Below are 22,438 nucleotides of genomic sequence, written 5' to 3' on the forward strand. Positions count from 1 at the left end.
AGAATAAGGATATACTACGGACTTCTAATTAAATTAAAAATTTGAAAAGATCTACGCCCCAGGAAAATGCACAATCTAGTATAAGGATTCTAAGTTAGCATTCATTGACCATGAGTGAATAAAGGATTGCTACAAAAATCGAATTAGGAAACTGAGGCTCTTCTTTTACGTGCGAGGTTTGTTTTTAGCACATAGGCGAAGCTCAAAAATATTTTTTTTAATGGCGTTTCGCTTCTTGCGTTCCCTGCGACCGTGTGAGGAAATCTTGATAGTCCATCCCAGCAGGGGCGGATCCAGGATTTTTTTCTGTGGGGGGCACAAGGGTCTGACAGGCCTTAACATATTTTTTTTAGATCAAAAACAAAATACAACAATTATTGTGGTAATTTTCTATTTATTTTTTATAAAAGTTATTAATATTATATTAAATGACTGAGGCACCGTAATGCACCAAATAAAACTACAGTACAGTGTTAAAAATCTTGTGTATTTTTTAAGCATCTGGGGAGGGCACGTGTCTCCTAAATCCACCAATGTATCCCAGCAAGCATGTATTATCCTCGATAATTCACAAAAGCTGTAAACAGCAAAATCCAATATCCATTCTTGGATGGAAATAACTCGAGTCAAGTAACTCCAAAAAGTTATAATTACTTTGTATTAGTCATAGTGGATATTTACAGCGGCAGTTGGGAACTTAATCTATTGTTTTTGGTGTTTCACAATCTCATGATCATGATCAAAGCATCAATCTGATTAACACGTCACTGCATTTCATGACAATAGTTTTTACATTGATTTTTCCCCAACTCGTATGTCTCCCATTATCTATGTTCAAGTGGAGAAATCTGGTTTTGGTTTATTACAAGTATAAAATATCAGAAATTTTATGGGGGCTAATATTTGAAAATAGAGTGGATTAAATGTGTTGGTACGCATTCCAGCGGGTACCTAAGATTTTATAAAGTAATCCCTGATAACATGAAAATTTCAAGATTATATAGATGTAGGTAAAAAATATTTGATGTTTCTAAACTCTCATTTTCTGAAAGAAATATCCTAAAAGAATACTGTTGTTCAGCAATTCTATAACTATTCTATTCTAACTAATTTAATCTTTTTCTGGGAGAAGTATTCTTAAAGAATTTATCATGTACATATATGTTTCTTTTCTTTGTTTCCTGCCAAGTAGTGTCGTGTACATATTATTTACCTGTTTTCTCTCCAAATGGCTAAGTTTCCGCAAAACAACAGCAAAGCTGACGCTTGACAGGCAAAGAGCGAAACCTTTTTTGGTATATTTACTGGGTTTTTCGATATATTTACTGGGTTTTTTGATGGTAAGCAGTTTCAGTGTCGCCCATTGAATACCCAAAATGAGCTCTACCTGAACATTTTGTCTGATCGAAAGGTCTTTATTCCTTATTTTTCCAACTCAAATAGGGAACAAATGATTTCTGAAAAATTTTCTATGGCAAAGAAAGGGATGTCAACCTGTGTGGAAAGCAAACATCAGACAATATAAGAGGGATCTGTAACACTTACAAACTTGTAGCCAGTTACAAATAAATATCCGTCACAGTTTTTGAAAGGAATCATGATGAAAATGTATGAAATAATTAAATTTATCAGCAAATTGTAATTACTGTTCGAAATTTTTTTAAGGCTCCTAGCCCTACGGTGAGCACACTTTAGCCCTTGCGATTTTATGCAATTGACAGCATGCTGCAGTCATCGTAACTCATGCAACAGTATAATGTGAAAGAAAAACATAGGAATTTTATTGAATGGATTTGGAAAATTTAATGAAGAGAACTAGTTTGCTTATGCTAATAATCGCATAGCTGAGAAATATGACAGTGCAGTGTCACCCCCACCTTGGGCTCCAATGTAAGGATCCTGACAGCTCAAATTTGATCACAACAACAGGACTAACAGCAAATAACAACTACAACAAGGTGCACAAATACTACGAGATACACAAGTTCATAGTTAGAAGAAGCATGCCCAAATGGCTCTCCTGATAGCCGAGAAATAAAAATTAAGCCGCATAAAGAGCAGTGGCATACCCACTTAAAGGTAAGTGAATTTTCAAATATTTATTCATTCAAATATATATCAATCAAATGCCACTTCATTCTTTAAGTTTAAACTTGAAAACTCATAATTTAACATTGTGAAATTTTAAAGTGCATTTTTCTATCATATCGCTCGATTGAGCAGTAGTGATAACTTTCTGTCACCTTTGCTATCATTATAAATGATACCACAGACCACAGAAAGTATGTAGAAGAGCACCAGCCAAAATTGAGAGGCAACTCAACATACGAGAAACAGAGTAAAAAAATAACATTTATTAAAAAAGGAGAAAATTGCAAGCAATAGCTTATATTTCAATTCATTGATTTCAGTTAAAATAACAATTTTTACCATTAACTAAGTACATCAGTGGTAAGTCAGAACTACAACCAATAACCACTGAGGCAAACGAATAAATGAAGTACTATAAAAAGACCCAACATCCTTTGGATTTGATAGTTGAAGAACTTGACCTGTTATGATGATGAAATATCATAATAAGTCATCATTGTTGACCTTATTAAGAGAATAATTGTAGTTGACCTTATGAATTTCCCAAATGATGACATTTTATGGAAACCAAAGACAACAATTTTTATGCAACAATATGCAACAATTTTTATATTTCTTCAATAGTGTATAACCTAAATTGCTCCTCCATTGAAGTAACAATCAAGTATTTTCCATCACACCTTAAATTTTACATTCTACAATTATAAATAAGCATGATTATTGCTGCCGAGAATCATTGGCGAAGCATCAACTCCTTACCAAGTTATGTTCTTTCAATTCAATACTGAAAGCAAGAGGACGAAAGATAAATTATTTCCACAAAGAAACTCCATCACTGAATAAAAATATAAAATTAATATTGAACTTACATTTCTGTTTGTCTAAGTTATAAATATAAAAAAGACTAATTCAGTACAAATACAGTCATAGTTTTTTTCCCCATTTGAGGAAATCTGTTGACAGCATTCTATAGCATGTAGGACAGCATTAGCTCATCCAATATAATTTGTACGTATTCATCTTTTCAATGTCCAAAGGCCCATATCCACTTCTTTTTCAGTTTCAGTGTAAGCATAAAGTTCCAGATACAAGAGGAAAATCAAGTAAATTGGAAATCCATGAGAAATATCTCCACAAAATTTTCCATCTCTTTTCTGTATCCTTGTCCCTAAAACAATAAATACAAAAGAGTCAGTATATCCATCAATGATACATGTAACACCTGTAACATCAATGTTTATTGAGGTGTAAGAATATATTTTCTTACCTAGAGAAAGTGCAATTAAGCTCCATTATTGTCGTTATCCTTCGGCAGAAATTTCAAGGCAATGCTGTTAACACAATACCGTAGACCAGTGGGTGGCGGTCCATCATTGAAGAGATGGCCAAGGTGAGCATCGCACTGTAAAAAATTCCCAAAATCAAAATTTTTCAGTTAACTTCAATCAAAAACTATAAGAGATGAGAGTTCATGAAAAAATATTTAAATTGGCTTCCATTTCCTGCAAGGAAAATATTTTTGCTTCATTTAAGCTATAATTTTATTTTTCCTCTAAGGAAGCTATTGAGAATTTTGATTGGGATAATCTTTGCTTTGAAAAATTATACTCATGGTAAAAAAAAGAATGCTCAAATGTTTTCCATTAATTTCTCTCATCTCTCATAATTTACGGTTTAAGTGAACTAACCCCGGCAGCATGCTGATATACATACTTCCAATACTTCCAACTTTTATGTCATAAAAATCACTTATTAGTCAATATGATATTGGCTTTAAATATCAGAATTTGGTCAAAAGTGACATTTGCCAATTCATAAGTGACAGAAGATGCCCAGGTCAAGATGATACATATATGACATTAAAAAGATACATTACCCAATTAAAATATGATATGAAAAGGACTTAAGCTGCCCATATCAAATTGATATGTATCCAGAGGTGGATCCATGAAAAGGACAAGGGGGGACCTGAGTGGTAACCTCCCAGTAGTAGAGGAGTCCAAACAAAATTACCATTTTATCTAGAGTAAAATGGATACCAGGATTGCTATAGCCCCTCTCTGTATCCGCCACTGTATGTTTCTGACATTAAAAGGATATCTTTCCCAAGCAAAATGTGATATAGAAATGTCATCATAGCTGCTGGTATCAAGTTTATGTACATATTAAAAGGATATCTCTTATGGTTATAATATGATGTAAAAACAACTTTAGATATCAAATCGATGCATAAAACTATATAGCTGCATAGCAAATAGTTTGTAAGCATTTGGCAAGGTACGAGGTAAGAAGGCTTCAATCAATTGACTGATGCAATTGAGCCACTTTCAAAACCAAGATGCAAAACACTAAGAGCTATAGCACATAATTGAATGAGTACATATTGGTACATCCAAGGTTAAACTTATGTGCAAATATGCTTCATATTAGGAAAATTTGATGAATTCTAAAAAATTATGGGCTTAGGGAATTTTTTCATATATTTTAGTCTTGAAAGCATGAATGAAAACGCAACCAAATTTATTCACCATCAAAATTAAGGGGAGGGTGTGTATTGCAATAAATTAATGACCATAAGAATTTGATTTAATAGCTTAGCAAAAAAGGTTTAACTGAAAAAATCTTTATGAATACACAAGAAATAAAATAAAATTCATGATAGCAAGGTCTCAGCAACTCTTCCTACTCGTCAGGCCTCCTAATTCCTCTTTCCTTCCTTCCCCCTTCAGTCCATTACACGTGCAACATACCAGCTGACAAAACACCAGCAAAATTAATCAATTTAATAAAGCTTTAAATTTACGCACAAATTGAATAGTTGACTAGAAATATTTACTTTTGACACTTTATTTACATAAGAATAGATTCTATATTTGTGAAAATTTTTATTTCAAGTTCATGTTTGAGGGATCAATTTTTAATTCAAGGCCAATCAAGGCCAATTGGAACAAACATTGATAGAAAAACCATCAAAAATTATATCACTGCCCAAATAAGACCCACATTTTTTAAGAGAGTAGCAATGCAAAATTTCAATTTGATTTTTTTCTCAATTTATTTGGCAAGGGTGTACCCAAACTAGAGGGGGGGCAAGCCGTGGTTGTTCAATAGGGCGGATCGGAAAAATTGATTTTTTTTCAAATCCATCTGGTCCAACGAAAAAAAGTTATGGTACCGATCAAAAATAAGGCCTGAAAAAATTGTGACCTCTAGGTGAACCCCTAACCCTCGCTTAAATGCAATTTAGGGGGGGAGGGTCACAATTTTAAAAATATAATATTTTATGGACAATCCCTATAGATTTTGATGAGTTACTGCCCTTTCAGTGCAAAAATTTCGTCTATGATAAGGTGATGCGCTTCTCTTCCATTATGTGTGTGACTAAAAGTAGTTAGCGGTACCACAGGAAGTACTAATACTTACGGAAAATGCAAATAGGCCAAAAGTAGGGTTTTATTAAAATACAAAACTGAAACACTTTTAAATAAATCTTTGAAATTAAGCAATGTTTTTTGTGTGTGTGTGCAAGAAGGAGCATAAGGTCCCCCCTAATGAAGAAGTATTTTAGAAATAAGTGGACGAAACGAAAGATGATGGCTTCTGGATTTGAATCCTAAAGAAACTCGACAACTGAGGAAAAAAGGGAATCGTAGGAGAGCGTTGAGTCAACATTGTCAATTCTTGTATTGGAAAATATGTAGTATCAAAAATTTTCTTCATTAATTCATCCGAAGAAAATTAAACTGACGAGAAATCAGCCTATTTGTATTTCTACGTTCCTCATGAAATAAACATTGAGGACTATACTCAAACTGGAACTTCTGCGGGGAAAATGCATCTGACAACCTGACAACTGTGATAGAGGTATATGCAAGAACCAAGCAACAGCCAGGATCATCGCCGCAACTTTAGCTGACGCAAAAATCATAACTTCGTAAGATACATAGTACAGTGGAACCTCGTTAAAGCGAGTACGGGCTATAGCGACACCCCCGCTATTACGAGAGATAGCCGATGCACCGTCAATTGACCCTATAATAAGCGTGTTAAAAAATTCGTTTTTACGAGACCCTTTCGGTGTTGGCTCTCGCCATAGCGAGGGTTTCACCGCTGGAAGACTTTCATCAAGACTCCTTAACCTCTGTCATTGCTAGCGATCTGTTAGAAATGAAGTTAATGGAGTGCTCAGTCTCAAATTTATGTGGTAAACTGTCGTTCGATAAATATAATGATTGACGAAACAGTGCTTTGCATGATTTTTATTCAGTGCAGCACTTATAAATTGTTTGAATAGTTAATCGTTATTTGAGTAAGGAAATTTAGTGATGCAAAAAAATATCGCCTTTCGTCTGGATTTATGCTTACATTTATCAGATAGATGTTTATCTGTCGCTGCACCACTTCTGTTCCTGTATATCTGTTCGCAACAGGTATATTGGCTATTATTTGCTCCACCTCCGGTAAAGCGACAATTCGCTATAGCGAGTGTTTATTAGTGCACCGTTGGGTGTCGTTATATCGAGGTTTCACTGTAGTGTACCAAATGTATCGAAGAGCTCCATTTTGATGGAATGAAAGACTATACTTTCGTCCCTTGCAGTGGCCCATTTGCTGATTGCACTAAATTGACTTAGATTTGCGACATAAACATTGGGAGGGCAATCTATGGACCCGATTTGCATTGCTGCAAGGATGCATTTGGCGAACAACCCGAGATTTTTTTAATTGCTGGATTTGAATATCGACATAAAGGAAGCTGATGATATTATATTGGAGAGAGACTGCGGTACTTTCGGTTATATCTGACCTTAGAGCTGTGGAAGTTCAAAAATCTATTGATGAACGTTCAAATTTGACGTTAAATATTCCTTTTATTATACATGCGGACAAGAGATTCGTGAAAAAATTCACCAAAACTTTGTTGACAGCAGCGAAAGACTAGGAATGACACCGACATAAGAAATACAGACTGGAAAGCAGATAATTGAGTAAGTCTTTCGTGATTGTTCCTCCACAGACGAAGCTGAATCATCAAATAGATGCACTGGGTGTGAATTTTGGTGCATTTGGGGAGTGGGAGAGAGAGGCAAGTGGGAAGAGGAGGCGCGTGGCCTTTGCACAAAATCCATTTAGTCACAGCTGTCAGACAATACCGGAATATTCCTGCGTTCTTGGTTCTAAAAATATTTCATCACTTCTGTAAAAGTTGGTAACATCGATTTGTTTGATGCCGACGAGGCGCCAAATAAGAGACAAGTCGTCTCACTACACATCCTTTTTTGCCTTCTACCATCTTCCGAATTATATTATCAAAGATGAACGCCCTCTTAGCAGCACAGGCGGGATGAATTATGCTGTATTCGAGGCGTGGGAGGGGGAGAAGAGAGCGGGGAGGGGACGGGATCGGCTCTCCATTCTTGTATCTGCAATGCTGCGTGGGCGTTGGAATATTTTCTTCGCAGATGCGGACTCAAATTAGGCATTTTGTGGCTAAACGGTGGCAGATAAGTCAAAATGCACGAAATTTTTGCCCTAAAACTACCCTCATCAAAAATTATAGGGATTTACCATAAAATATTATGTTTTTAGAATTGTAACCCTCCCCCCCTAAATTGCATTCGAGCGAGAGCCAGGGGTTCACCTAGAGGTCTCAAAATTTTCAAGCCTTATTTTTGATCAGTCCCACAACGTGCGCCCATGGTATTTGGTGATCCTGGCCAAAGAACTGAAAATCAGCATACAATGGAAAATTCAACAAAATATTTTATGTAGTGAAACAAGAGCACTATTAACAAAAAACTTATGACTCTAATGACTTATATTAATGCAAAATTGGCAAAAATCTTTGAGACGTTTGAGACTAACCATAATTTTTTAAGAATATTTTCATTACTTTTTGTCTTTCAATATAGATTAAACGGAATAAAAAAGGCTGTTACTTCTGACACACGAATGAGTAATCAAAACGGACATTATTTTTCGTTCGCAATCGGCGTAAGTTAAAAATAAAATGACGGGAACAATACCTTCAGCCTTGCCATTTAAAAATCATAACAGACATATCGGAAATACTCAAACCAGAAAAAAAATAATCATAAATTTCAGAAGCAATTAATGACAACTTTTATAGATGAAAATAACAGAAATGAAGAGCCTTGCCGCAGGAAAATATAGACAAAAATTTTGAAAGAAAAACAATTTTAAAACTTCAGCGCGGGACACCTCACCAATTCTCCATTCGTAGAGGTTCCTCTTGGCTCCATTTGCGCCAGAGTCCTCTGGATTGTTGATATATACACTACATGGACCATGCATAGACCCTATGAGGGAGTAGTGTAGTGAACTGCCATCCAGAGGACTCTGATTAGCGCTTCCACAACCTGCCATCTCTCGACAGCATTCATTACTCCTTGAAAACCGGACATGCCCGCATTTACGACAGTCACTTTACAATTACTATTTTGAAAAGCGAATGGGCAATGTGCACGCACACATAGGATTTGCAATGAACAATTTTTTCAGACGATTCACTCGTTGATATAACTCTTCAAAATTTAAATCGCGCAATCAGCATGAATCTTCGGTGACGCACTGAACTCAACCTCATTAGCAATCTTAACAATGAAGCAAACAACCAGGTAGTTTGCATCCAGTACTAACCTTTCTTACTTATTGTATGAGTCCTATGATAGCATATTTATATTATTTTCCTCCATATATGCAAATTCTACTGGCTTATTCCATTGTTTGCAAATTTGAACCACGACTAACCATCTATAATTAATTAGTGTGCAGGAATTTTGCAAGTATGATCTCCCTCTCCTACTGCCAGTGAAGTAATGTGATATCCTACACTGGGTAAATAGAGAGGACACGTGTGTCGGTAAGTCAAGCAAAATTCTACGATCAAACAGCATGCAATATCTAACAACTCATGGAAAGTAAGTTTCATTACGAGTTGGAATTAGTATCTGGGTATGTCTAACGAATTGTCCTCTGTAATGTACTGAATAACAACAGGCATAGGAGAGGGTTAATGAAACAGTTACATTTATGATGTCTGGTAGGATTTACTGAGTTCGTCGTGCATTCTTCACACACTAGACAGGAAGCATGAAGTGAAGGGTTTGTGTATTTTTAGTTGTGTTGTAACAAAGGGCTTGCAAACTGACCTACAACGCGATTGAACACCAAATGTGTTGTAGTTGAGACAATTTCTCATATATGCTTTGACAATTGACTGTCGATATTGCGGTGTGGGAGAAGGTGTGTGGCCTGCTCGGGCTAGAGCAGTCCGTCGAGTATGTCCAAGTTGGACGGTACGTGTGTGTCGGTTCGGTCGGTTGGCCGCAGTCATGGTGCGAAGTTCGCTAGATGCATTCGTGTATGGTGTATCATTCTTTTTTTGTCTTTTGGAATAAAGTTCCAATACCCAGAGAACAACTGTGCAAATTGATTCACCCCTCCCAGAGGTTATGGGCCCAGGGGTTACGAGCGCAGGAACTCCAGAAATCCCGGAAACAGTGAGAAAGTGACTTGCGACCACGTGGTGGATTAGAACTTCTAATATGGAAGAAGAGCGATATAGAATACCGCTATTAGACGGGAAGAACTATAGTGACTGGAAATATAGAATGGAAGTGTTTTTAGATGAGAAGGAAGTCCTGTCACATGTTGAAAGGTCGTTCGATGTCCTGTCAGAACCGTACGCAATATTAGCAAGTGACAACGAGTCCGCACGAGAAAAGAAGCAGAAAGACATTATGCAATTACGTAGGAACGATAAGAAATGCAAAAGTCTAATAATTCAGAGAATACAAGATAGTCAGCTGGAGCTAGTCAAAAGCAAAGTTACCGCTTTTGACGTGTGGAAAGCATTAGAGAATAGATTCGAGAAGAAGTCTGTGATGAGTCGAATGATGCTTTCGAAACAATTACATACGCTTGTGTATGACCCAACAGAGGAATCGTTTAGCGAATACTGCCTGAGATTCGACAGACTGATCCGTTCCCTAAAACAAACCGGCGAGAAAATTGACGATGACGGTGCCGTAATAAGATTCCTGATGACGATGCCATCATCGTATGAGACAGTTGTAACTAGTCTGCAATCGCTGGCTGCAACAGAATTGAAAATGGAGTTTGTTAGAGTGAGGATTGAGGAGTACGAGGCACACAAGAAAGAGACAAGAGATTCAGTCGCTTCGGAACGAGATGTCCCGAATATGGCCTTTGCTGGCTGCAGGAGGGGCAACCAGAGGACCCAAAGTGAAGGAAGAGAGAAGAAAGAAAGCTTCAAATTCAATTGTCACAATTGCGGCTTGAGAGGACATAGGAAGGTGCAGTGCTGGAAGCCTGGAGGAGGAGCGTTTCATGGGCGCTCGAATGGAAGAGGTGGACGAGCAGTTGGTCGCAGAGGAAGACCATGGAACAACGGAGGCAGAAATGATGCATGTTTGGTGGCAGAAGAGGAGGTGGAACCTGCCTACAGCTTCCAAACAACGGCAGTATCATCAGCGGTGGTAAGCGAAACCGCAACACCTGAGAGTGACTGGGTGTTGGACTCCGGTGCATCAGATCATCTTGTTAAGGTGGGAACTCCGATCTATAATATTAGACAATTTGACAATCCAATAAAAATAACGGTAGCAAAGTCAGATACTTTTCTTGTTGCTAAAGAAGTAGGAGATATAAAAGCATTTGCAGTTGTGAATGGAAAAGTAAACAAGATAGAAATGAATAATGTGCTATTAGTGGAAAATCTCAAGTTCAATTTAATTTCTGTTTCAAGACTAGAAAAGAAAGGGTTTGAAATTAATTTTCGAAATAAGAAATGTTATGTCAAGAAAGGTAATGCAAATATTGTTGTTGGTGATAGAATGGATAATATCTATAAACTTCCTATTGTCATTGACGAGTGTGCCATTGAGAGAAAGGCTTTTTCAAGTGTAAGTGATCAAGTTTGGCATACCAGGTTAGGTCATATTGGCAATGCAAATTTAAAACATCTTTGTAAAATTGTTGATGGTATTGGTGATTTGAAATGTGATAATTTAGATGTGTGTAAAATATGTATTCAGGGCAAACAGACGAAACAACCATTTAATAGAACGAGATCTCAAACCACAAGACCATTGGAACGAATACATAGTGATGTTTGTGGGCCAATAACTCCTCTTGCGTATAATGGTATTAAATATATTTTGACTTTGATTGATGATTATACACATTTCACTGTTGTTTTTGGTCTAAAGTCCAAATCTGATGTGTATGAATATTTAAAACAGTACGAAGCTAGAGTCACGAGTCGTTTTTCAACTAAAATATGTGCCTTTAGATGTGACAATGGTACAGAATATGTGAACAGCCAAGTAAAGAAATTCTTTAGAGAAAAAGGAATTAAATTTGAGCTAACCATTCCAGGAACTCCGGAGAATAATGGCGTTGCTGAAAGAATGAATCGAACAATTCTAGATAAGGCTCGATGTATGCTTGTTGGTAGTCGGTTGAGAAAGTCCTTTTGGTTTGAAGCTGTGATGACAGCAGTGTACTTAATCAATAGAAGTCCTACCACAGCCCTTAATGAAAGTAAAGTCCCTGCAGAGATGTGGTATGGTGAACGTCCTGACTTAAGCAAATTGAGAGTGTTTGGGTGTGAGGCTTATCTTCACAAACCGAAGGAGCAAACACATAGTAAATTTGACTCAAGAAGCAAAAGATGTATTATGTTGGGATACTGTGATAATGGGTATAGGTTGTGGTCATTAGAAGATAACAAAGTTATTGTGGGAAGGAATGTAATCTTTGTTGAAACTAACAATGACTCAGTAACTGAAAATTGGGATATTGCATGGAAAGATAAATCTTTAGATGAGAGTACTGAGCTGATTGAACCAATTGAACAGGGAAGTGGTGAAAGTGAGGAACCACTCAGGAGAAGTAGTAGAGTGAAATTAAAACCTAAATATCTAGAAGATTACGTAACCTTAGCCACTAATCCTAACGAGACTGAATTTGCAAATGAAGTAACTGTGAAAGAAAAGAGTGATGATACTCTTGATAACTTTAACTTAAAAAATAATTGTGATGTGTCACTCTTTGCAACAAATTACTGCAATGATGTTCCAAATTGTTATACTGAACTACAACATAGGGATGATAAAGATTTATGGTTTGCAGCAGTTAATGATGAACTTGATGCATTAGAACTTAACAATACCTGGGAATTAGTTTCTCTTCCGCAAGGTAAATTACCAATTAAAAGTAGATGGGTATTTACCATTAAGGAAGATGGTGATGGAAATGTAGAAAGACTTAAGGCAAGACTGGTAATTAAAGGTTGTGCACAGAAAAGAGGGATAGACTATGAGGAAACTTATGCTCCTGTAGCACGTTTGTCAACCTTTCGTGCATTGCTATGTCTCATAAACAAAGAGAAATTATTTGTCAACCAATTAGATGTAAAGAATGCTTTTCTACACGGTGATCTTAAAGAGGAAATTTACATGTACCCACCGGAAGGCTTGAATGTCAAAAGTGGTTTAGTGTGTAAACTCAAAAAAACATTATATGGTTTAAAACAAGCACCCCTTGAGTGGAATAAAAGGTTTGATGAGTTTATAAGAGCACTGGGTTTTGAAAGCAGTAAAGCTGATGAATGTTTATACATAATGAGAAATGAAATGGATGTAATGTACCTACTGCTTTATGTTGATGATTTCTTAATTGCAGGAAATAATAGTGATTTGTTAAATGAGGTGAAACAAAAGTTAATGGGTGAATTTAAAATGAGAGACTTAGGTGTTACCAGTAATTTCTTGGGAATTAAGGTAACTTTTACTAGTGATGGTCTGTTTATTAATCAAACAAATTACTTAAAGAAAGTTTTGACTAAATTTAATATGGAATCATGTAAACCAGTGAGTACTCCAATTGAACTCCAACCAGATAACGATGTGACATCTCAAGAATGTATCATTGATGTTAAACCATATAGAGAACTAGTGGGGAGTTTGATGTATGCATGTCTAGGAACAAGACCTGATATTTGTGCTGCAGTGAATTTCTATAGTCAATTTCAAAGTAATGCCACTGAAATACAATGGAAAGGCTTAAAAAGAATCTTGAGGTACATTCAAGGGACACTTGATTTTGGTTTAAAGTATGAAGGTAATTCAAGTACACCTTTGTTGTGCTATGCCGATGCAGCTTTTGCAAATTGTAGTGATAGAAAATCAACATCTGGTTATTTATTGAAAATGTATGGTGATCTAGTTGTATGGAACACAAAGAAACAAAGTACAGTAGCATTGTCTTCTACTGAGGCTGAGTATGTTGCTTTAGCGGCAGCTGCGACTGAAGTGTTATGGTTTAAAGTGTTGATGTCTGAAATGAATGTTAATATGAAGGATCCAATAACAATTTTCCAAGATAATCAATCATGTATTCAGACTGTAGAAAATTGGAAGAGAAAACGCATGAAACACATTGATATAAAATATCAGTTTGTAAAAGACTTGTATAACTCTAAGGTTATCTACATTGAATATGTGCCTTCCTCTGAACAGGAGGCGGATGTACTGACAAAAGGGTTATCAGCAAAAGTGTTTTGCAAGCATAGGGTAAATTTAAGATGTATGAGAAATTGAGGAGGGGTGTTGTAGTTGAGACAATTTCTCATATATGCTTTGACAATTGACTGTCGATATTGCGGTGTGGGAGAAGGTGTGTGGCCTGCTCGGGCTAGAGCAGTCCGTCGAGTATGTCCAAGTTGGACGGTACGTGTGTGTCGGTTCGGTCGGTTGGCCGCAGTCATGGTGCGAAGTTCGCTAGATGCATTCGTGTATGGTGTATCATTCTTTTTTTGTCTTTTGGAATAAAGTTCCAATACCCAGAGAACAACTGTGCAAATTGATTCACCCCTCCCAGACTAAACTCTCGGGTGAATTCGTGCGTTCTTAATTCACTCTAGTATTTGAGAGAAAACAACCGTACCAAATACAGAGAAATGGTGTCATTCATAGGTTAGTGAGAGAGATTAACATCAGCGTACGACAACCAGGGCAACATACATGCCTAGTGAGGGATCTTTGTGATTACTAGTCACTTCGGAACTTCATTCCACAACCCACACATTGACACCACTTTTAAATTATAAGCTTGGTTGATATATTTCTTTAATTACCTTTCCGCACAGGATTTCAGTTCTGATCATCCCGAAACTTGTATCGGTCTTCAAGGTCACCTGGCCGGCTTCATCCCGGTTCGTATTTTCAACTACTGCGTTAAAGGATGGCCATCCACTACCAGAATCGTACTTTGCCTTGGAGCTGTAATAAAAAATAACGTCCTGCAAACCCTAATGTCTATTTAGTAGCTGAATTCCAACATTAGCGCAATGTATTAGGTTTACCTGAACAGAGGCTGTGAACAGCAGGTACATAGGTAAACTCCTTCTGCATAGTTGTTGTAGTGTTTCCCGGTGAATGGCTGTGAAGTGAAGAATAAAGTTAACTCTTAGTTAATGTCCAAGGTAGTACATGCCTAACCATAGTTTTGGTTATTGGGCATGTTAACCGACGCTTGAGCTTAGCCCGTTGCATCCGCAAGAAGTGGGATTGAAGAAGGGAATTGCGTCCCCGAGCAACTTTTCTATTTCTGGGCATATACATCGCTCAGTCTAAAATTGTGTTGGGGACAACCGTGGGGTCCGCAACGCTGTGTACATATTTTTTTCCAGTCCAGTCAGATGATCGTAGATTGTTTCTGAATTATGTAATCAATTCTGTAAACGTTAAAGTTTGAAACACAATGGATTTAATTTTGATAAATGCAACGTAATTAATTTAAGTTAAGCTTACGATCTCCGTTGCCTTGTTACGAGTGACTTCGTACTCCTCATAAGTGAGCCGTGTCCGCCATTCTTCTTTGCTTATGTTTTTCCATGTAATATTTTTATCCTTTATCGCCGTAGCCTTTGTTACTGCGATTTTGCGTCCTTGACGATTAATTTCTAAGAAAAAGGATCATTATAGAACATAAGTTTCATTGACCTTGAATTTAAAGAGTCATCCAAAATAATATGCCAGCTGTAAAATCCCCATAATGCTTAGTATGAGCAAATTACCTGAGTGAAGACGAACAAATTCCGTTTTTGGAACATTTTTGCGATTGGAAAATAACGTCCTGGCCGGATTTCCGAAAATTGGTGTGACTGTCCTTAATTTTGGCCCGCAGTATACTCGTAATAATGTTGTTGGCAATCTACATAATGCTGACATATCCGGGACGACCTGCGTGGGGTCGTTCTTTCCAGTCAATAACGATGACGATTTTATTTACCTAGGTAACGGACTCAACTTCGATAAAACAGGCTCTTTCCCTTGAGATCTTTACGAACATCCAAAATATCAATAGTCAGCAAGGGACCATACGCATGGTTGAAAAAACGTCTTCTTTGTTATGGAGAGTTATGCCTAGAGCTGAGCAGTGCTTTCGGCAAAAAATGGAATGGTTAAGATGCGTTTATTATTATTGATAACCATTCTCATTATTTTTAATAGTAATCGATCAAAAAAATCTCGCGGAATGTCCTCTTCAATTGGTTCCGAAGATGACCCAGAGGTAATTTTATTTTACTCCTTACGATAAAATTTGATAGGTTGGCAGCAAAATAGTGGCTCACATTTTCAAACCGCCTGTCGGCAATAATATTACATGTAGTAATATTATCGTTGTTACGTTTTCCGTGGCCCAATTTTGTTGATTATGTCATCACATATATGAAGTCGCATTGCATGGCAATGGCAAGGCCATGGCAAAATTTCGAAGTTTGGGGGGGAGGGGGTACATGGTACCTACATTTCCGATGGGGCAGAGGGGGAGTTATATTTGAATCACATCTTTTTTTACTCACATACCTTGCTTAACTGTTTTTTATATTTTTTCATAAGAAAATTACTTTTTGTCTGCAAATGCTAAGAAAGCAACTACTTTTTATCAAAAAAACACAGATATGCACAATTATTTGGCAATTAAGTGATAGAAGCTTTATATGCAATATGCTCAGGGGCAATGGTACTGGCACCATAAGAAAACATTTGTTGCAAAAAAATTATTTGTTTTTATTGGGAATTGATCTCAGATTTCAATTTCTGTTTAGGTCTGCTATTAACTGCTCTTCCTAGCCATCTTTATTTGGAGTGAAAATTTGATTGGAATTCAAGTGTCGTTAAATGACTTTTTTAATTCAAAATTCCTCTCATCTTGTGTATGTCTTGAGTTCACAGGTGGGCATCATTTAATGTTTTCCTCACACCAGTGCCACTCACCCACAAGAGAGCATTTGTGCTGTGATAACTCTTAACCCATGAAATGTTTGTTTTATAAGTATTTGAAATGGACTACTTATTCTCCTAGATTTGGATTAATCGTGTGTCATCTAATATGAAAGCCACCTTCTTTACTTGATGAATCTGAATGCAACTCTTATGGAGGTAGATAGGAGACTTTAATTTCCTTGGTAGCAATGCTAGTGATGGAAATTAGGTATAATTAATGTCTCCCATTTTGTGTAACTATCTGTCATTGTTTATATGTATTTCCAGATAACTTTTGTGTTGTACTGTTTTTATTCAGTTGAGCCTGTTGAAAATCACATCAGGGGAATGCTGTGTGACGTGGGTGGACCTTGAACTTGTAAACCAGCTGTTATGATTTCAATAATGAAAATTCCACTTTCGAAAGATTAAAGTTTACACAGTATGTGCTCGTTCTCTTGTGAAATCTTTTAGGGGTTGTAAAGTGTATTTATTGCTCTTTATCCAAAAATAGCCCTTTTAATAGGGTAGTTTCCTTCATCAATGCGGCGAACCGGAGATGAAAGGGAAACCTGGAGACCAAATATTGAGGCAGCAAACTTGGTGGCACGTTTTGAATAGTGGGAAAGGATTGACGGGACCTCGGGAAAGAATAGGGTAGTTTCCTTCATCAAAGAAAACGAAAGGCAATTCGTTGCCCACCATAAGTGTATCCATAATATACAAATTATTTGGTTTTAGAATTCCCAGTTTAGACGAATGGCATTGGTCAACTTAAACTGCATTTGAAAAAGGCCAGATTGGCACCCATGCGATTCCACTCCACGTGACGTCACAGGGATCTAGTTTCTGTACGAGTGGATAATTATTATTATTAACTCTTAAGAGTTTTACATCATTTGAGATAACCAATGCATGCATGAGGCACAGAGCTCAGGGAAACATCTCTTAATAATCACCTATTAAAACTGCCTATGGTCGGAAAGTTTCCTTCGTTTGATAGGGGAATAATAATCCTTATGTAAGCCAAGCGCTACCAGCTAGCAGGGTACTCAGCTACCTGCTAGTATCCTGCGTCATATCAGCGCTCAAGCCATCGCCCCAAGGTCACCTCACAAGGCGGCAGGGGGAACCAGAAATACATCACTCGGACTTTTTCCCATCATTCCCACTTAGCCGTCGCGTTTTCGCACGCTTGAAAATTTTCACTTTTCGTTTAATTGCGAAAATTAGATATCGTCATTTAAAAATCTAAAAGTGTGAAATTCGTACTCAAGGAGTTATAATCTTTTGATTTAGGCAATAAAAAAATAATAGGAAACCACCCTATTGTTTGAATGCTGTCTAAATTTCATGGAAGTTGGAGTATGTATCAAGAATGGGTCAATATTTTTCAGTCATTATCAAGTAACAGTCAAGCCAATGCTGGGTTCCCTCACACTGGCATTTCTCATATGAGGTATCTAAGTACAATGAGTTCTATTTATGCTGCCTTTTGCCTGGTTTGTGATTGTATAAATTTGGATTAATTAACTATTTTACTTTTTAAAGTTATACTGTAGATAATTCTGTTTTTCAGCCGTTTCCTCCTAGTTTGCGCGCCACTTTGTACCAGAGTTTTAGCCATGGGTGAAGTTTAGAGTTTTATGCTGGAGGGATCAGCAATCCTGCTGGAGGTTTAGGGGCTACGGAACACCCCCCTAGAGAGAAACTATATGCTCAGTATGCCAGAGCCCTTGAGAGTCCGTGGAAAATTTGTTTAAATTAGCCACTGAAAACAAAATTTTAAGTGACTAAGACTGAATTTTTTTTAAAACATGATGCTTTTGTTTTCATTGTTCCTGAATGTGTGGGTTTCAAACTTTTTTCAGACAAAATACTCTTTAAGCTGGGGTGGCCAGGCACCCCCTGGTTCCCCCATCCACCCATGGTTTTAGGATATGCAAATGAGTAGGGGATCTATCTCATCAAGGTCTGACCTATTTTGTTGGATGAAGGAATGACTATAGACCAACAGTTTTATAAATTAGAATCAATTCATAGAAACAATTTAAGTCTCTGGAGAGGACAATATTTCAGTAGACTTAATGTTTTTTTATTTGATAAAGTGCCCCTTGGAAAGCTATTAATAAAACTGAAATCTTATGGCCTAGATAAAGATGTCATTTTTTGGATAAGAGAACTTTTGAGCAATCATGTGGAAAGAGTAGTATTAGACAGCGCAGTCTCCAATGAGGTAGGAGTCACTTGTGGCATTCCTCAGGGTAGTGTATTGGCCCACTCCTTTTCCTTCGATGTCGGTGAAATAGTAACAGTAAGCTTCGATTATTTGGAGAGGACACTGTAGTTTACAAGGAAATTCATTGCTATAAGCAAAGGGATGAACTTACAAAGGACCTTACTGCAATCCACGCATGGTGTGAGGCTTCACAGTTAAATGCGTTGCATAAGTTAAATTTGATAAAAATGCACTGTAATGAATTTCTGGAAAAAAATGGTCTCCACTACAGAGCTATTTCATGCATAGTACCCAATTAGAGAATGTAGAATCCATAAAATAACTAGGAGTTAGACTCAATAATGATCTGTGGTGGAATAAACATATTTGGGAAATAACAAGTCAATCTAATGTTAATGGGGTTTTGTTAAATGAATGTTAGCAAGTGCGACGACAAAGTGAGAGAAATTAGCTTCTTCTCCCTCATTATACTCCATTTAGAATATGCTGCCAGTGTTTGGGATCCTCATGAAATAGACCTAGAAACAGAAGTAGAATATATAAGAGAAGAGCTGTTAGGTACATGAAATATACCTATTTCATGACGATAGTCCTGTTGGTGTTACTGATCTTAGATCAACTGGGATGGGAATCTCTGTCAGACCGTAGACTGAAATTTAGAAAACTTTGTATCCTTGTTTACTTTTAAAGTATGTGCATATTGTTTTAGAACTTCTTTGAGTATTTCTCATGAAAAATTTAGCATGAGGCCATGGCGATAATGCTTCATCTCCTTACATTTTCATGCAAATTAAATCCTTCTACTGAGGAACATTGGAAATCATTTTTGTATCATAGTGATGCAATTTTCCTAAAGGTACCTATATTTAATATTTTCTCATACTCTCTCCTCAAAACTGTATTTAACATGTGTTAAAGATTAATTGTCCGAGGCTATTTTGGCCAAAAGTCCTTTGTAGCTGATGCATTGGCCTCTGGGTCAGAGCCCTGGCCTTTTTAGGAATTAATTTCGAAGAAGAATAGTCTCTAAAAGGATTTCATATGCCAATTTGAAACATATGAGTTCCTCTCCTCACTTCTCTAAGCTCTCTGAATAAAAAAAATTTAATCATTTATCTTTATTGTGGAAAAAGATCTGATGCTTTCTCAGCATATGCTGGTAGTGAAGGCTCCTTGAGTGCTCCAATGGGTAAGCTCCTTTGTGGTTGATGAAATTTCGGTCGAGTTGAGAATTTTGGTCCGATGAGTTGTACTCCTGTATCACGAGTTTCATTCAGCCCTGAGGATGGTGTAGGACTTGTACCCTGAAATGTTGGTAGCCGTGGAGGAGATTACCGGGCTTGGTTGTAATGATTCTTGCAGGAAGTGTTTACTAGTGTCTTGTGGTGTCACCATGCAGCTTGGTTATCTTGTCACATAAGTTTTGTACTTATTTTCACGATGTTGTGGATGCATATCACATTAATTTATTTTTCATTGTTTCGGCAGGAGAAGGAAGGACAAGATTATTACGATGAGTCTTCTAAGCCACCATCTTACGAGACGAAAACGGAGTTTGATATTGTGAGAGAAGGTTTTGAAAAGGTATCATTGTGCAATATTTTAAATTAGATGAGCGTATTAATACCTAAAAGGACCAGAGGCAGTATCGAAAATACATGTATTTTTCAATAATGTATTTTTGATACTTTTGTATTTTGTATCTGAAATACAATATCTGAAATTATTTTGTAATTAAAATACATTAAGGGAAGTATTTTGTAATTTTAAAATACTTTTCAAATCGTAATTCATAATTTTACCAGTTTTGATTGCCCTTCTAGTGCAGCTCTTGAAGTTTCCTTTGCCAATTTAGTGTCGGCGGTGTTAGACCAGTTGTATCACTAGTACTGGCACCACTATAAAATGAATTGTTGTCTATCCTGATGTTTTACCTTAAGTAGTTACCATATTTTTCTGAATATAGTACCCCTCTGACTATAGTCCCCCCCCCCCTAATTTTGAGACTTCAGTTTTGGGAAAAAATTTTAAAAATGCATTTGAATAAATGTAGTCTCCCCTACTATTACCATAGGCATTTTTGGAAAAAAGGGGGGATTATATTCTGATAAATACGGTATTAATTGTGTTCGCAATTTGTTCGTAATTGAATGGCAAAGTAAGCTGTATGTTATCCCTTTTGATATTTCTTCATGAGTAGTAACCGTGGACAATTGTGACTATAATTTGTGTTGATTTGTGAAGTAATAGTATGTGTTTTAGCTACCTCTTTTCGTTAATGGTTCTTTTCCTGGACAAGTGTGTCGTATTATGTATCCATTTGATTTTTTGAATTAATAGTGAACGTTATGACCGCAACCAATGTTTGTAATGTATTTGTGCTATAGAGCCAATAACTATGATCTCCTCAGGAACAAAAATCTTGTGATGATACCATTTAGAATTTTGATTGCATCTTCTCCTTAATGTGCATATATGTTCATCTGTACTTATATTATTTTTGCTCATGTGCATTTACTTACCAAAAGAAAGGATTTTCTAAGTTTTTTTGAATATAAAATTTGGAACAAACTTTTACTTGATTGAGAAAAAGGCTTTGAACCCTTAAGGGTTTCATGTTGTGGATTGCAAACTGGCATTTTGTCTCAGTTATTTGGTGAAATATGCTGTGCTTCTTGTTACATGTATGTATTTCATTTTAGGTTCTGGAAGAAATGAAAGTTAAAGATGTGAAGGGGAAGTTTGCTGCTCAATATGGTGAAATATACAATAAGTTGCTTGATGTACACAACAATGAATGCCGGCTTCAAGATGTTGTTATGCAACTTGAAAATTATTTATCAGAATGTAAGGAGAGGCTAGTGTTATCAAAGGAGGCTTCTGAAAAATATCAAGCATCTATTGGGGCCCTGAAAAAGGTACATCCTGTGATACTCTTAGATATTCTATGTTTAAATTTTTTAGGTAAATTTATTCTCCATCTTTCTACCTCTGATATAGTTTTTGAGTGTTTTTATAATGCGTTGTTTACGTGGTGGTTTTTTCATCTTAATGCTTAATGGAGTTTTGTATCCAATGTAGGATCTAGACTTAGCTCATACAAACCTAGATGCAGCCCATGTGAGAGAGCAGAACCTTCAGGAAACGTTAGAAAATCTGCGAGGTCAAATTTCAAAACTATCTCATGAACTTGAGTTAAGAAATCAACTAGATATGGAAGACGAGGAGTGAGTGAGTTTGTATAAACCCACTGATAATTTCATTTGTAGTGAAAATTAAGTCTTTCCAATGTGGTTATTTTGTGAAAATAATTTATTAATTAAGAATTATGTATCACTCTTAAGCTGCAAAAAATCAAGTTGAAGAAAATATGCTTGATTCTCTTGAATAAAAATTATCAGTAATTGATAGGTTGTGCTCAGCACCTTTGGTGGTATTCTGGTTATCATGTAGAGAAATTAGTTCAGCTTAGTCGTGTGATTCTAGGCGTGGAGCTGCAGCTAAAAACAAAGCATTGTTACAACGAGAAAGAGATCGATTGGTGAAAGAAAAGGCTGGCCTTGTTGAAGACATTACAGATTTGAAAGAAAAATTTGATGAACTCTTTGAGAAGCATGCAGAATCTGTCAAGAAAACAGCGGAAATGGAAGAAGAGTTGAAGGTAAATTTATATTAGCTTTTATTTTTTGTATCTCTAATGTAAATGAAGCATCATGTTTTCCAATGGCATGAATGCTTCAAGTTGTATTGCTGATATTGTGAATTAGCTAAGTCAAGGAATGTTTCATAG

At 36.6% G+C, this 22,438-nt stretch overlaps 2 protein-coding genes across 8 annotated transcripts in view; one reads left to right on the forward strand and one right to left on the reverse strand.

The window, feature by feature from the left end:
- Positions 1 to 2,372: 2,372 nt before the first annotated feature.
- LOC124153553 (peptide methionine sulfoxide reductase MsrB-like) lies at positions 2,373 to 15,528 on the reverse strand. 3 transcript variants are annotated; one of them, XR_006863691.1, is made up of 7 exons: positions 15,218 to 15,499; positions 14,952 to 15,103; positions 14,504 to 14,580; positions 14,276 to 14,420; positions 3,359 to 3,493; positions 2,961 to 3,259; positions 2,373 to 2,875 (listed from the first exon to the last, which is right to left on the reverse strand). XR_006863691.1 is itself a non-coding variant. In XM_046526783.1 (6 exons), the coding sequence occupies exons 1-5, from the start codon at positions 15,369 to 15,371 to the stop codon at positions 3,374 to 3,376; spliced, it is 648 nt and encodes a 215-aa protein (XP_046382739.1). In that variant the 5' UTR covers positions 15,372 to 15,499; the 3' UTR covers positions 2,373 to 3,259; positions 3,359 to 3,373. The 3 variants fall into 3 exon arrangements, 2 of the variants coding, with proteins under 2 accessions (XP_046382739.1, XP_046382740.1); XM_046526783.1 differs by having other exon boundaries at positions 2,373 to 3,259; XM_046526784.1 differs by lacking the exons at positions 2,373 to 2,875; positions 2,961 to 3,259; positions 3,359 to 3,493 and adding an exon at positions 4,746 to 4,844 and having other exon boundaries at positions 15,218 to 15,528.
- The window catches only part of LOC124153551 (cilia- and flagella-associated protein 58-like), a 34,160-nt gene continuing 20,048 nt past the window's right edge, over positions 8,327 to 22,438 (forward strand). For 2 of the 5 annotated variants that reach the window (XM_046526778.1, XM_046526779.1), the window contains exons 1-5: positions 15,601 to 15,714; positions 20,137 to 20,232; positions 21,351 to 21,566; positions 21,730 to 21,875; positions 22,135 to 22,309. In XM_046526778.1, coding sequence (XP_046382734.1) covers positions 15,601 to 15,714; positions 20,137 to 20,232; positions 21,351 to 21,566; positions 21,730 to 21,875; positions 22,135 to 22,309 — 747 coding nt within the window. Of the gene's footprint in view, positions 8,730 to 8,753; positions 8,975 to 15,600; positions 15,715 to 20,136; positions 20,233 to 21,350; positions 21,567 to 21,729; positions 21,876 to 22,134; positions 22,310 to 22,438 lie in introns of those variants that run through there. The other 3 variants (XM_046526780.1, XM_046526782.1, XM_046526781.1) reach the window with 3 other exon arrangements.

The sequence above is a fragment of the Ischnura elegans genome, chromosome 2 (genome assembly GCF_921293095.1).
Source record: "Ischnura elegans chromosome 2, ioIscEleg1.1, whole genome shotgun sequence".
Lineage (NCBI taxonomy): Eukaryota > Metazoa > Arthropoda > Insecta > Odonata > Coenagrionidae > Ischnura > Ischnura elegans.